This window comes from Phyllobates terribilis, unplaced genomic scaffold, assembly GCF_046119375.1.
Source record: "Phyllobates terribilis strain yellow unplaced genomic scaffold, ASM4611937v1 Scaffold_156__1_contigs__length_4398808, whole genome shotgun sequence".
Taxonomy (NCBI): Eukaryota; Metazoa; Chordata; class Amphibia; order Anura; family Dendrobatidae; genus Phyllobates; species Phyllobates terribilis.
Genome location: NW_027362916.1, coordinates 1,875,075 through 1,889,042, shown reverse-complemented (window position 1 = coordinate 1,889,042; position 13,968 = coordinate 1,875,075). Strand labels below are relative to the sequence as shown.

The following is a 13,968-nucleotide window of genomic DNA, read 5'->3' as shown; positions in this document are numbered from 1 at the left end:
ACCAGGATTGGGGGATGAGGAGGCCATACATACCAGGATTGGGGGATGAGGGGTGCCATACATACTAGGATAGAGATGAGGGGTACCATGCATACCAGGATGAGGGATGGGGTGCCATGCATACCAGGATTGGGGGAGTAGTAGTGCCATACATACCAGGATTGGGATGAGGGGTGCAATGTATACCAGATTTGGAATGAGAGGTGCCATGCATACCAAGATTGGGGATGAGGGGTGCCATGCATAACAGGATTGGGGATGAGGGGTGCCATGCATACCAAGATTGGGGATGAGGAGTGCCATGCATACCAGGATTGGGGATGAGGGGTGCCATGCATACCAGGATTGGGGGTGAGGGGTGCCATGCATACCAGTATGAGGGATTGGGTGCCATGCATACCAGGTTTCTGGGATGAGGAAGCCATACATACCAGAATTGGGATGAGGGGTGCCATGTATACCAGGATGAGGGATGGGGTGTCATGCATACCAGGATGAAGGGTACCATGCATACCAGAATAGGGATGAGGGGTACCATGCATACCAGTATAGGGATGAGGGTTGCCATACGTACCAGGATAGGGGATGGGGTGCCATGCATACCAGGATAGGGATGAGGGAGCCATATATACCAGGATTGGGGATGAAGCGTGAATTGCATACCAGGATAAGGGATTGGGTGCCATGCATACCAGGTTTCTGGGATGAGGCCATACATACCAGAATTGGGATGAGGGGTGCCATGTATACCAGGATGAGGGATGGGGTGCCATGCATACCAGGATTGGGGGATGAGTGGTGCCATCTATACCAGGATGAGGGATTGGGTAACATACATACCAGGATTGGAATAAGGGGTGCAATGTATACCAGATTTGGAATCAGGGGTGCCATGCATACCAGGATTGGGGGATGAGGGTTGCCATACATACCTGGATAGGGATGAGGGGTACCATGCATACCAGGATGAGGGATGGGGTGCCATGCATACCAGGATTGGGGGAGTAGTAGTGCCATGCATACCAGGATGAGGGATTGGGTACCATACATACCAGGATTGGGATGAGGGGTGCAATGTATACCAGATTTGGAATGAGAGGTGCCATGCATACCAAGATTGGGGATGAGGGGTGCCATGCATACCAGGATTGGGGATGAGGGGTGCCATGCATACCAAGATTGGGAATGAGGGGTGCCATGCATACAAGGATTGGGGATGAGGGGTGCCATGCATACCAGGATTGGGGGTGAGGGGTGCCATGCATACCAGGATTGGGAATGAGGGGTGTCATGCATACCAGGATGGGGATGAGGGGTGCCATGCATATCAGGATGGGGATGAGGGGTGCCATGCATACCAGGATGGGATGGTGGGGACAAGATGGGGGCAGCAGAAATACCAGGAGGGGGGCAGCACATACCAGCATGGGAGACCATATACCAATAAAAATGCTCGCCACCCGGGCATAGAACGGGTTCAATAGCTAGTTACAATATACAGGAGCATGATCTGAAAATACAGCAGTTCCTACCTGAGATGTAGGTTGCCATGTAGGCAAGTGACGGCTAATTAAGAAAAGGACTATATGGCTATGCATATTGTGCAAAGGAGAATAATAGGTAAAATCCTTTATGTCTGGATGTAGTATCCTCCATACATCGACCAGTTGAGACCAAAGCACAATTAGCAAAGCTTTTGTTTGTGTTTTAGATTGGTGACTCCAGCCCAGGGACGCGTCTAAAGAAGGATCCAAGACAAAATTAAAGTCACCTCCAATGATAAGGTCCTCCGCAAAATATTTTAGTTTGTTTAAGTAATAACGACATGTCTTAATTTGGTCACAATTAGGGAGATAGCAGTTCGCCAAAGTCATAATTTTGGAGTAGATGGAGATCTTAACAAACACGAACCTCCTCTCCGTGTCAGACAGTGTTTCTACAATAGTACGCGGCAGTGATCTGTGGCGGCCTATACTCAGCACCTTAGACTTCAAAACAGCATTTTTCTGGAACGCCAAGATGAATAATATCTGTTAGTAATCTGAGGTACAGTATATGATCGCCTCTAAAGTGTGACTCCTGAAGAAAGAGAAAATGTACGTGCTGTTTATGGCTACGATAAAACACTTGAGCTCCTTTCTCTGGAACATTAAGTCCTCTGACATTCAATGAACAAGTTTTGAGTTGTGCCATATTATATGAAAAAAGGGGGAGGGAAGGAGAGAAAGATTAAGAGAAAAGAAGTATAGATGGTAGATAGTAACGTCTACCTCTCAGTGTCTAAGAAGTATAGATTATGAATATATCAAAACAGTAGGAAATTGCGAAACAAGCAGATCCCAATGCAAGTCCCTAACTGGGGGTTGTTTTTACAGGCATAAGGGTATGTGCCCACGTAGCGTTTTACAAGCATATATGCTGCAGAATTTCTGCAGCATAAACGCTTGTAAAACGCTTGTTAAGCTGCACCCTATGGTCCCCAATGAGAATCTGCAAGTTCTATGCCCATGCTGCGGATTTTTCTGCAGCGTTTTTGATGCGCACAAAAATCCGCAGCATGTCAATTAATTTTTGCGTTTCTGCATGCGGAATTGCCTTCGCAATGCAATAAAAAACGCAAGGCAATTCCGCATGTAGAAAACGCACGATAAACACTTGCGAAATTCCGCATGCGTTTTTCCGGGAGAGGACATGCAGAAATGAAGCAGAAATTTTCTGCTTGATTTCCGCAACGTGGGCACATAGCCTAAGTCAAACTTTCAGTTCTAGGATTCCTATTAGGTGGAGCCATGGAATATAAAGCAAGTAAAGTAATATAGCCTGATATTACAGTAGTATCATGTGAACTCAACTTATATGCCAGTCTAAGATCTTATATGAACTTAGACATTCTATATAGTGGAAGAGTGGCACCTAATGCTCTATTTAGATATATCTAATTATATGCTCAAAGAAGTAAGCATCTGCAAACTGTCTCTCATCAGGGAAGACAAGATTCATTTCAGGAGCTCATATGATTGGCAGGTTCCTTTCCCATCTGGCTGCATCACCATCAAGTTCCTGATCCATTGAACACCTTCTGTGACGTGCTGGAACTCTCTGTGGCAATGGTGGAGCAGGTGGCCAGTCAGATATAGGGAATGTCCAGGGCATCACAGAAAGGTCTCATGTTGCTTGGATCTTTGAAAATATACAGCTGGAATGGGTACCCCCAGGAGTACATCAGGCCATTTTCCCGGATGGCATCAAGTAGTGGTTTCAATACCCTTCTTTTAGCAAGTGTCATTCAGGATAGATATGTGAGCAATTATATGCGTTTTCCATTGAAATCACCAGGATCCAACTCCTCTGCTTTCCTCACAATGGCCTCTTTTACATTGAAAAAATGTATGCGACAGATAATGTCCCTTGGACTCTCAGGATCTGGGCCATGATTGCCTATTGTACGGTGCGCCTTATAAATCTCCACCTCCTTATCAATAGGATCACCAAGGATATTATTGAATAATGATCGCAGTGTTGGCATAATCACTTGTGCATTGATGCTTTCAGGTATACCCCTTATCCAGATATTATTGTGAATTTATTGCTCATCAACCATATTAAACAGATGGTTTATTTACGGGCTGTGAAGATCCAGTGTTAGTTTCTGAGCATTATGATGGCCTCTAACTTGGATGACATTATCCTCTAATCTCTGTACCTTGTCAGTAAGCTGTGACAGGATAGAAGTGAGGGGACGTATTTCAGTATTGTATGTGGTCTCCAGCCTCTGAATATATTGCTCTATATCTTCTTTAGTAGGGATAGACGCAATCTGATATACAAATAAGTTATGTTGTTCCCCATATCAGAATAACCTGTGGCTGGGGGGTAAATGTCCCTGTGAAGCAAGCACTGCTCAGCATGGGGGCTTTGGTGAGAGTACAGGGAGATTTGTGGAGCTGTTTTCTTGTGAGGCCTACATTGAGAGAAGTTGGTGCAGGACTTACAGGCTGGAGCTGTCTGGCATCATGAGGGTTAAGACTGCTTCTTTTTCCACGCTGAGGTGAGGCAGTAATAGCTCCAGAGCAGGAAGATAAGACCTTCCATAAGAAACGCTGCATACCAGACATGCTGACGGAGGTGGAGAACCTCAGATTAACCTCTGATCTCTTCTTTCTTTTCCATATCGGACGTCATGTTTGAGGCTGTAAATTGCTTATAATTCCCCCAGGAACACGGTCTGAAGAGAATACTCTCAGTGTGTGCGTTCTCTTGGTGCTATGTCCAGGCCATGATGGGGAGCAGGATTGTGTGATGTAACAATCTTGTGTGATGTAACATCCTTACGGAAACGCGATTTGTGACACCGATGGAACAGCGCCAGAACAGGAAGTGCGTATGAGTGTATTTATTTTAACAAGGCCAAACATGAGGAATGAGGAGTTGTCCTAGTAGTGGACAACCCCTTTATGAAGATGCAATTTTTGGTTAAAAATGAAAAAGGCTTCTCCTCAGTGTGACTTCTCTGAAGTTTAAGAGTTGATTTCCGTGTAAAACATTTCCCACATTAAGAACATGAAAATGGCTTCTCGTCTGTGTGAGTTCTCTGGTGACTAAGAAATGATGATTTCTTCACAAAACATTTCCCACATTCTGAACAGGAAAAAGGCTTCTCCCCTGTGTGAATTCTCTGGTGCTTAAGAAAAGCTGATTTCCAGCTAAAACATTTTCCACATTCTGAACAGAAAAAAGGCTTCTGCCCTGTGTGAATTCTCTGGTGCCTAACCAAATCTGATTTCCGGCTAAAACATTTCCCACATTCTGAACAGGAAAAAGGCTTCTCCCCTGTGTGAATTCTCTGGTGCTTAAGAAAAGCTGATTTCCAGCTAAAACATTTTCCACATTCTGAACAGAAAAAAGGCTTCTCCCCTGTGTGAATTCTCTGGTGCTTAACCAAATCTGATTTCCGGCTAAAACATTTCCCACATTCTGAACAGGAAAAAGGCTTCTCCCCTGTGTGAATTCTCTGGTGCTTAAGAAAAGCTGATTTCCAGCTAAAACATTTTCCACATTCTGAACAGAAAAAAGGCTTCTCCCCTGTGTGAATTCTCTGGTGCTTAACCAAATCTGATTTCCGGCTAAAACATTTTCCACATTCTGAACAGAAAAAAGGCTTCTCCCCTGTGTGAATTCTCTGGTGCTCAACCAAATCTATTTTCCGGCTAAAACATTTTACACATTCTGAACAGGAAAAAAGCATCTCCCCTGTGTGAATTCTCTGGTGCTTAACCAAATCTGATTTCCGGCTAAAACATTTCCCACATTCTGAACAGGAAAAAGGCTTCTCCCCTGTGTGAATTCTCTGGTGCTTAAGAAAAGCTGATTTCCAGCTAAAACATTTTCCACATTCTGAACAGACAAAAGGCTTCTCCCCTGTGTGAATTCTCTGGTGCTTAACCAAATCTGATTTCCGGCTAAAACATTTCCCACATTCTGAACAGGAAAAAGGCTTCTCCCCTGTGTGAATTCTCTGGTGCTTAAGAAAAGCTGATTTCAAGCTAAAACATTTTCCACATTCTGAACAGAAAAAAGGCTTCTCCCCTGTGTGAATTCTCTGGTGCTTAACCAAATCTGATTTCCGGCTAAAACATTTTCCACATTCTGAACAGGAAAAAGGCTTCTCCCCTGTGTGAGTTCTCTGGTGCTTAACCAAATCTGATTTCCGGCTAAAACATTTCCCACATTCTGAACAGGAAAAAGGTTTCTCCCCTGTTTGAATTCTCTGGTGCTTAAGAAAAGCTGATTTCCAGCTAAAACATTTTCCACATTCTGAACAGAAAAAAGGCTTCTCCCCTGTGTGATTTCTCTGGTGTATAACAACATCTGATTTCCGGCTAAAACATTTCCCACATTCTGAACAGGAAAAAGGCTTCTCCCCTGTATGATTTCTCTTGTGCTCAACCAAAATTGATTTCTGGCTAAAACATTTTCCACATTCTGAACAGGAAAAAGGCTTCTCCCCTGTGTGAATTCTCTGGTGCTTAAGAAAAGCTGATTTCCAGCTAAAACATTTTCCACATTCTGAACAGAAAAAAGGCTTCTCCCCTGTGTGAATTCTCTGGTGCTCAACCAAATCTATTTTCCGGCTAAAACATTTTCCACATTCTGAACAGGAAAAAAGCATCTCCACTGTGTGAGTTCTCTGGTGATTAACCAAATCTGATTTCTGGCTAAAACATTTTCCACATTCTGAACAGGAAAAAGGCTTCTCCCCTGTGTGAGTTCTTTGGTGCTTAACAAAATTTGATTCATCGTTAAAACACTTCCCACATTCTGAACAGGAAAAAGGCTTCTCCCCTGTGTGAGTTCTCTGATATTTGATTAAACTTGATTTCTCTGTAAAACATTTTCCACTTTCTGAACAAGAAAATGGCTTCTCCCCTGTGTGACTTCGCTGGTGATTAAGAAGATCTGATTTCTGGTTAAAAAATTTCCCACACTTGAAACAAAAAAATCTATTCTCTGCTGTGTGAATGCTTTGATGTTTAAGAAAAGACTCTTCGAGGGAAAAACTATTTCCATATTCTGAACATGAAAATGGCTTCTTTGCTTTAGGAGCAGTTTGTTTTTTAATGCTTATTTTGTGACTTTGATCTTCCTTAGTAGTCGGTAATGAATCAGAAGACAGGACCTGTTTCAAATGATCAGATGACAGATCTTTGCTGTGAAGGGATGATGGTATATCTGGAGTAATGGCATTCACTTCAATTGTATCCTGTGGGATCTCAAGATGATCTGATTTAAAAATTGAAGATGTCAGCTGTCCCTCTGATCTCCTGGTACAGTCATCTGCCAAGAATAAAACCAATTATTATTTATGAATAACATATCCTTAAAATTTATATTGTTGAATATTCCTAATTAAACTCTATGTAAAAATGTACTTGGTAAGTATCATTATTTACCAAGAAAACATATCACAGAAAAAAATCAGCCTTACCAACACCAAATCAGATAACAAATGCATTAGCATTTTAGTGTTGGTTGGGTGTACTGGGGTGTCTGTCCATGTGGGGTGCACTTATATAGTGCTGGGCAGCCTTCCTGATGTAATAGTATGGGCATCATCACTATCCTAAGCCAGACACTGTGCATCAAACCTACCCGTGTGACTGGCGTCCTATGCAAGCTTCATCTGTGTGCATCTTTAATACAAGGCAACCACACCCTCCATGAATTGGTAGGTTTGTGAGTGGTTGCTCCATCAGTATTTTGCACCTGCGCTGCCCCCACCTTTATCATGGGGGTCTGCGGCATCCAGCTAGTGCATTTGTTATATGATTTGGTGTTGGTAAGGCTGTATCTTTTTCTGTGATTTTTTTTAAATTTTGCCCTATGTTAGCCGTCATTATTCACCAAGACAATAACAGTTCACAATCTAATAGAAAACCTCATAGGATGAACCAGTGGATCGTAGTGTCCAACTGTTTGTTCATTCTGCCTCCCAAATATGGAATAAAAAGCCACCAAACAATGTTATGTAGGCAAAAATAATATCAATAAAAACTTCTACTCATCTCACAAAAAACAAGTCCCCACTCAGGTCCACCATCTGTCAATGGAAAACCAGAGGTTTCCACATTATTAGTGGCTCAAGGGCTTTTGAAAAGCAACATGGCTTCAATAAACCAATCCAGCAATATCCGATCTCCCAAAGTCAGATCTCCCCCTCACTTCTGAGCCTTGCAGTGCGCCTAAACCACATTTAGCCTCCGTGTATTTGGCATTACCATAGTGAGAAGAACCCACTTAATTGATGGTGTGTGTCTCCTGGAGCACAATCTGGGCACTATGTGTTGGGTAATGAAATTATATATTTGTCATTTTTACTCTCCAACATCCACTGCGTGCTAATTTCCGGAAAGTGCCTGGGGAATCAAAATAGTCACTACTCCTATAGATTATTTCACTGAGGGTTAAAATTTCCAAAATGGAGTCACTTTATGGGGATTTCTACTGCTCTGGTTTTCTGCAATATGGTCACATTAGGACTTCTGAAAATGGTGTGTCCCATCTCCTCTGGGATCTGCTCCTGCGACGTCTGCTTCTCTCACCAGGAGCCGCCTTATTCATCCTGCAGGTGGCGCTGGTGATGGAGGAGACGTCAGAACCAGAAGCTCTGGGCGGCGCAGGCTCTGTCCAGCCACTAAGATTAGGGTTGCTGGGACCAGTAGTACCATCCAGTCTGGCAGTATGGGTGTGTGTGCTGTCCAGCTGGAGTAATCTGCTCCCTGCTTCAGCCATTTGGAAAGCACCACACCCTACTAAAGCTGGAAGCATATTGCTGGGAGCTGCCAGATACAGCCTTGTTCTCCTCTGGTTCAGTCCTCTGTGCTCAGCTCCCGGTTTGTGTATTTGTGTCCTGTTGTGACCTCGGCCAGTTTACTGACTACTTTTGTGTGATTTTGTATTTTCTCTGACCTCCATGTTCTGACCCGGCTACCTGACTATTCTTCTTTCCATCTCACACCACAGAACATTAGGTAACACTGTGGCCCAATCGTAGGGGGTCTCTGTCTAAGTCCAAATACATGTAGAGGGGTTAAAGGATGATGAGCAAGGCAAACCCTGGGATCTGGAAAATGGAGTAGATAGTGCCAAGCCTGTTTGTGGTGGCCATCTTTTGAGCTGCCAGGTGACAATGAACAGTGTCCCCAATACATTGTGTCTGCAAACTATTCCAGCAAGATCTGCATTCAAATAGCTAAATGTCACTCCTTCCCTTCTTAACCTGCCATGTGCCCAGACAGTAGGGTACAACCGTATATAGAGTATTGTCGGATTCAAGAGTAGTTGGAAGTTTGTAAGGTCCATTTGTTTCCTATTATCCTTTGTGAAGAATTCCAAAGTTATCACCATATAAAGTGACACACGTCAGATTTGAAAAATGGGTCTGATTAGGAACACAAAACTGGCTGCAGGAAGGGGTTAAAGCAGAGGATTACTGAAGTCAAAAACTGTGAGTATAGGCAATAACACATCTACTGAAATGATCAAACTCAACAGTCTCCATCAGTAAGTAGTGAGTAACTAGTGGTGAAACCTCTCTGGGGTAATTGGAGTATGGGGCTCGGTGGCTCTTGGGAATCTAAACTATCGTAAGGGAAAATATTTTCTGTCAGATGAGTTTCAAGAAGAAATATTAGATGTTCAAAGAGAACTTTTTATAATAGTGCAGAGCTGAGGTGTCTTATATTTAGCTTAGAGATATATCATGGCACAGGTGTAATGTTTTCTGTATAGTTTATCACAATCTGGTTTGAAGTTAGTCGATTTTAAAAGAAATTGAAAAGTCAGGATAAAGGGAAACTCTGCTGTTATTGTACAGAAATTCACACTTGTTCCTCACTGCACATTTAATGCTGTCGATCATAAAAGTGACGTTCGGCCAGAAAGACTGGACCTGGTCTTGTAGGAACCATATGAGCACATTCAGCAGCACAGAAGGGAGAGAAGGTAGATTCATCCAATAAGATATCAGGGATCTAGGAAGCCAACAGCATCATTACCCTCCACTTTCATCATAATATTTTTCTTCAAGTGATTTTCTGGCTTTGTGGTTTACAGATCTGGGCAGGTAACGGTCAGCGTCTCCTAATCCCAGGGGGTAGGTTGATCTTCCAGGTTGTAAGTTCTATGGAAAAGGGTTTTAAATGCCCAAAATCATTTGAACAGTTTTGGGTGGAGGAGAATGTTGTGATCTAGCGGCAAAATGGTGATCACACGATTGTGATATGGCCGGACTACACCACTGATAAAGCAGCCACAGCCGGTGACTGAGAATAATCTGTGACTTCTCTGCATTTAGTGGTCACTACTCACCTGGGTAGTCATATGTAGGAATCTCCTCTTTACACCGCTCATCACCCCTCACATATGTCTCTGTAGTATTAATATGGGTCAGATCTTCACCCTGAAACAAATATTGTAAAAGTCACAAACAGATGGAGAAGTCACATCTATGATCAGCTCTAATCCTGCCATCTCCACCGTTCTCATTACACAAATATAAAATATATAATACTGGTGGATAAAACAAGACTGAACACAAGACCTTCACAGATTTCTACACATCATAGGGGAGATCTCATGACACCTTCTCTCCATCTACCTGATGATCCTGAGGAACATTGGGATCTTCTTGTTTACAGTCCTGTGGAAGAAGAGGACGGGGACATCTCTCTGGTGTTGTCCTCTTACTGGATAGATCTGGAGGAAACACATACAGGGACTGAATTCATTCTTTACATACAGATAATTATAGGCAGTGTGTATTTAGTCCTGTCTATTACCTGGTGATGTGAGGGGCTGGGGAACCTCCATCATGACGTCCTTGTACAGATCTTTGTGTCCTTCTAAATACTCCCACTCCTCCATGGAGAAATAGACAGCGACATCCTGACATCTTATAGGAACCTGACACATACAATGATACAGTCATCCCCCCGATCCCTTCATAGTGTTACTGCATAATGTCCCAGCATTCCCAGCAGTGTCACCTCTCCATTCAGCAGCTCAATCATCTTGTAGGTGAGTTCTAGGATCTTCTGGTCATTGATGTCCTCATGTATCAGGGGGTGTCTTGGAGGCCCCGTGATTTGGCTCAGGGGTCTTCCCCATCCCTCAGACACAGGGTCCTGACAGCGCTCACTAGAGGTCTTCTTCACTACTGTGTAATCCTGGTTATGGAGAGACACATTAATAAATCTCACTACAGACATTTCCAGAGTCCTCACCTCTCCAGTTCTGTCCATCTGTTATTTCCATAGATAATAATGATGTAATGTGACATCATCAGAATCTCTCACCTCTCCAGTAAGACGGAAGAGGATCTCTAGGGTGAGGTGTAATATCCTCTCTGCCATCTTGTCTCTGTCCATATTCATCTTTGATGGGTCCATAAGGAAAATTCTCTTTAATAGATCTTCACTGAGAGGATCTGATATTGTAGGGACCTGAATGAGAAGATGATGAGCCGATGTAACATCATAAAAATCCTGTGTAATAATACAATTACTGGAGATAATACGGGGAAACATATGAGGAGATTTATTATTTTACAGTATTTAGTTTTCTTCTTTACATCTAGTAATAAAACCTATATATTTTAGGCCACAGACAGCAAGCAGTTTCTTCCTTGGAGTCTGCAGCTGAACACGTTTCTCATAGACTCATCTTCCATAAAGCTAATTCTCGTCTCATTTACCGACACTGCAATCGGCATTAGCAATACTGCAGGAGATATTCATTACACGTGACATGAGAAATAACTACTTCATGAGGAGGACGACATCTTTATCTTCTACTGCGGCTCTTGAAACATATTTAACCAGAGTTCTTTACTGACTACATCTCCACCGGTTGTTTATATGAATGTTTCCCGTCTTCCCCGGACTGTAATCTTCTATCAAGTGGCATCTCATGTCTTAACAGAAAAAAGGCTTCTCCCCTGTGTGAGTTCTCTGGTGCTCAACCAAATCTGTTTTCCGGCTAAAACATTTTCCACATTCTGAGCAAGAAAAAGGCTTCTCCCCTGTGTGAGTTCTCTGATGTCTGATAAAACTCGATTTCTCTGTAAAACATTTTCCACTTTCTGAACAAGAAAATGGCTTCTCCCCTGTGTGAATTCTCTGGTGATTAACAAGATTTGATTTCTGGTTAAAAAATTTCCCACACTTGAAACAAAAAAATCTATTCTTTGCTGTGTGAATGCTTTGATATTTAAGAAAAAACTTTTTCGAGGGAAAAACTATTTCCATATTCTGAACATGAAAATGGCTTCTTTGCTTTAGGAGCAATTTGTTTTTAATGCTTATTTTGTGACTTTGATTTTCCTTAGTAGTCGGTAATGAATCAGAAGACAGAACCTGTTTCAAATGATCAGATGACAGATCTTTGCTGTGAAGGGATGATGGTATATCTGGAGTAATGGCATTCACTTCAATTGTATCTTGTGTGATCTCAAGATCATCTGATTTAAAAATTAAAGATGTCAGCTGTCCCTCTGATCTCCTGGTACAGTCATCTGCCAAGAATAAAACCAATTATTATCTTTTTAATAAAAAAATCCTTGAATTTTATATTTTTGAACATTTCTAATTAAACTCTCCGTAAAAATGTACTTTATGTAAAAAGGAGATTTTTGTGTACTCACCGTAAAATCTCTTTCTCTTAGCCTCTAATTGGGGGACACAGGACCTTGGGTGTTATGTGCTGTCCACTATGCATAATCTGAAAAAGATTAACCGTGGCTCCTCCTCTGCAGCATACACCCCTGGACGGCATCAGCCTTCTCCAGTTTGTGCAAAAGCAGTAGGAGGAACGTAACATGGATAACATAACCATGCCTATAAGAAGGCAACTATGTACGAGCTCAAGGGAAAAACAATATGAGAACTCAACATAACAACGGCCCGGAACGGACAATAGGGTGGGAGCTGTGTCCCCCAATTAGAGGCTAAGAGATTTTACGGTGAGTACACAAAAATCTACTTTACTCTGTCGCCTCATTGGGGGACACAGGACCTTGGGACGTCCCAAAGCAGTCCCTGGGTGGGAAGCAATGGACGAATATTGTGTAGACGGGCGCCGCCTGCAGAACACATCTGCCCAGGCTCGCATCTGCTGAGGACTGGGTATGAACCCTGTAGTGTTTGGTAAACGTGTGTAGGCTAGTCCAGGTGGCTGCCTTACACACTTGTTGTGCCGAAGCCTGGTGCCGAATGGCCCAGGAGGCCCCTACCGCACGTGTGCCATAATACCTGCTGGAAGAGGAAAATTTTTGAGGCGGTAGGTCTCTTGTATGGTGGATTTGATCCACCTGGCAAGGGTAGCTTTGGAAGCTGGCAGACCCTTGCTGCCGCCTTCCAGAAGAAGGAAAAGAGAATCAGACTTCCGGAAGGGCGCAGTCCTAGACACATAGATACGCAATGCCCTGACAAGGTCAAGCGTATGCAGAGCCTTCTCCACTCTATGAACCGGGACCGGACAGAAGGATGGCAGTGAAATTTTCTCATTGAGGTGGAAGTTGGATACAACCTTCGGGAGGAAGGATGGGACCGTACGGAAGACTACCTTGTCCTGGTGAAAAGCCAGGGAGGCCGTCTGCAGGAGAGTGCTCTCAGTTCAGACACCCTGCGTAGCGAGGTGATTGCCACCAGGAAAACCACTTTCTGGGATAGAAGGCGGAGTGGGACTTCCCTAAGGGGTTCAAAAGGTGTTTCCTGCAATGCTGTCAGCACCAGGTTGAGGTCCCACGTTTCTAGTGGTCGTCTGTAGGGGGGAACCAATTGGGAAACCCCCTGAAGAAATGTCCTTACTTGCGGCTTGTTAGCGATGCACCTCTGAGAAAGCACTGAGAGAGCTGACACCTGGCTCTTAAGGGAGGCCAGGGACAGTCTGGCCTCCAGACATGATTGGAGAAACCCAAGTACCCTGGGGAGGGAATAAGGGAATGGGATTTGGCCACGAGAGATTCGCACCAGGTAAAGAAGGCTTTCCAGGTACAGTAATAAATCTTAGCAGAGGTTGGCTTCTGTGCCCTGAACATGGTTCCAATGACTTCCGGCGAGAACCCTGACTGGGTTAGAACCCAGGTCTCAATGGCCAAGCCGTCAAATTGAGGGCCTCTGAGTTCTGGTGGTAGAACGGGCCTTGTGACAGAAGATCGGGGTGGTCGGGGAGACGCCAGGGGACGTCTGCTGTGAGCTGTATGATGTCGGCGTACCATGTACGTCTGGGCCAGTCCGGTGTGATTAGGATGGTTGGAATTCCCTCTTGCTTGATCTTCCTCACCACTCTGGATATCAGGGTAAGAGGTGGAAAAATGTACAGGAACTGGAACTGGGTCCAGTCCTGAACCAGGGCGTCCGCTCCTAGCGCCTGCGGATTGTGTGTTCTGGCCATGAAGTTGGAGACCTTGGC

General features: G+C 43.7%; 1 protein-coding gene across 1 annotated transcript; it reads right to left on the bottom strand.

Annotated features, from left to right (window-relative positions):
- Positions 1–2,912: 2,912 nt before the first annotated feature.
- Positions 2,913–10,925, bottom strand: LOC141206999 (uncharacterized). Its single transcript, XM_073664357.1, has 6 exons — positions 10,854–10,925; positions 10,545–10,724; positions 10,338–10,461; positions 10,157–10,254; positions 9,868–9,958; positions 2,913–6,834 (listed from the first exon to the last, which is right to left on the bottom strand). Exons 1-6 carry the CDS (start codon positions 10,923–10,925, stop codon positions 4,553–4,555), a joined length of 2,847 nt encoding a protein of 948 aa, XP_073520458.1. The 3' UTR covers positions 2,913–4,552.
- Positions 10,926–13,968: the final 3,043 nt, after the last annotated feature.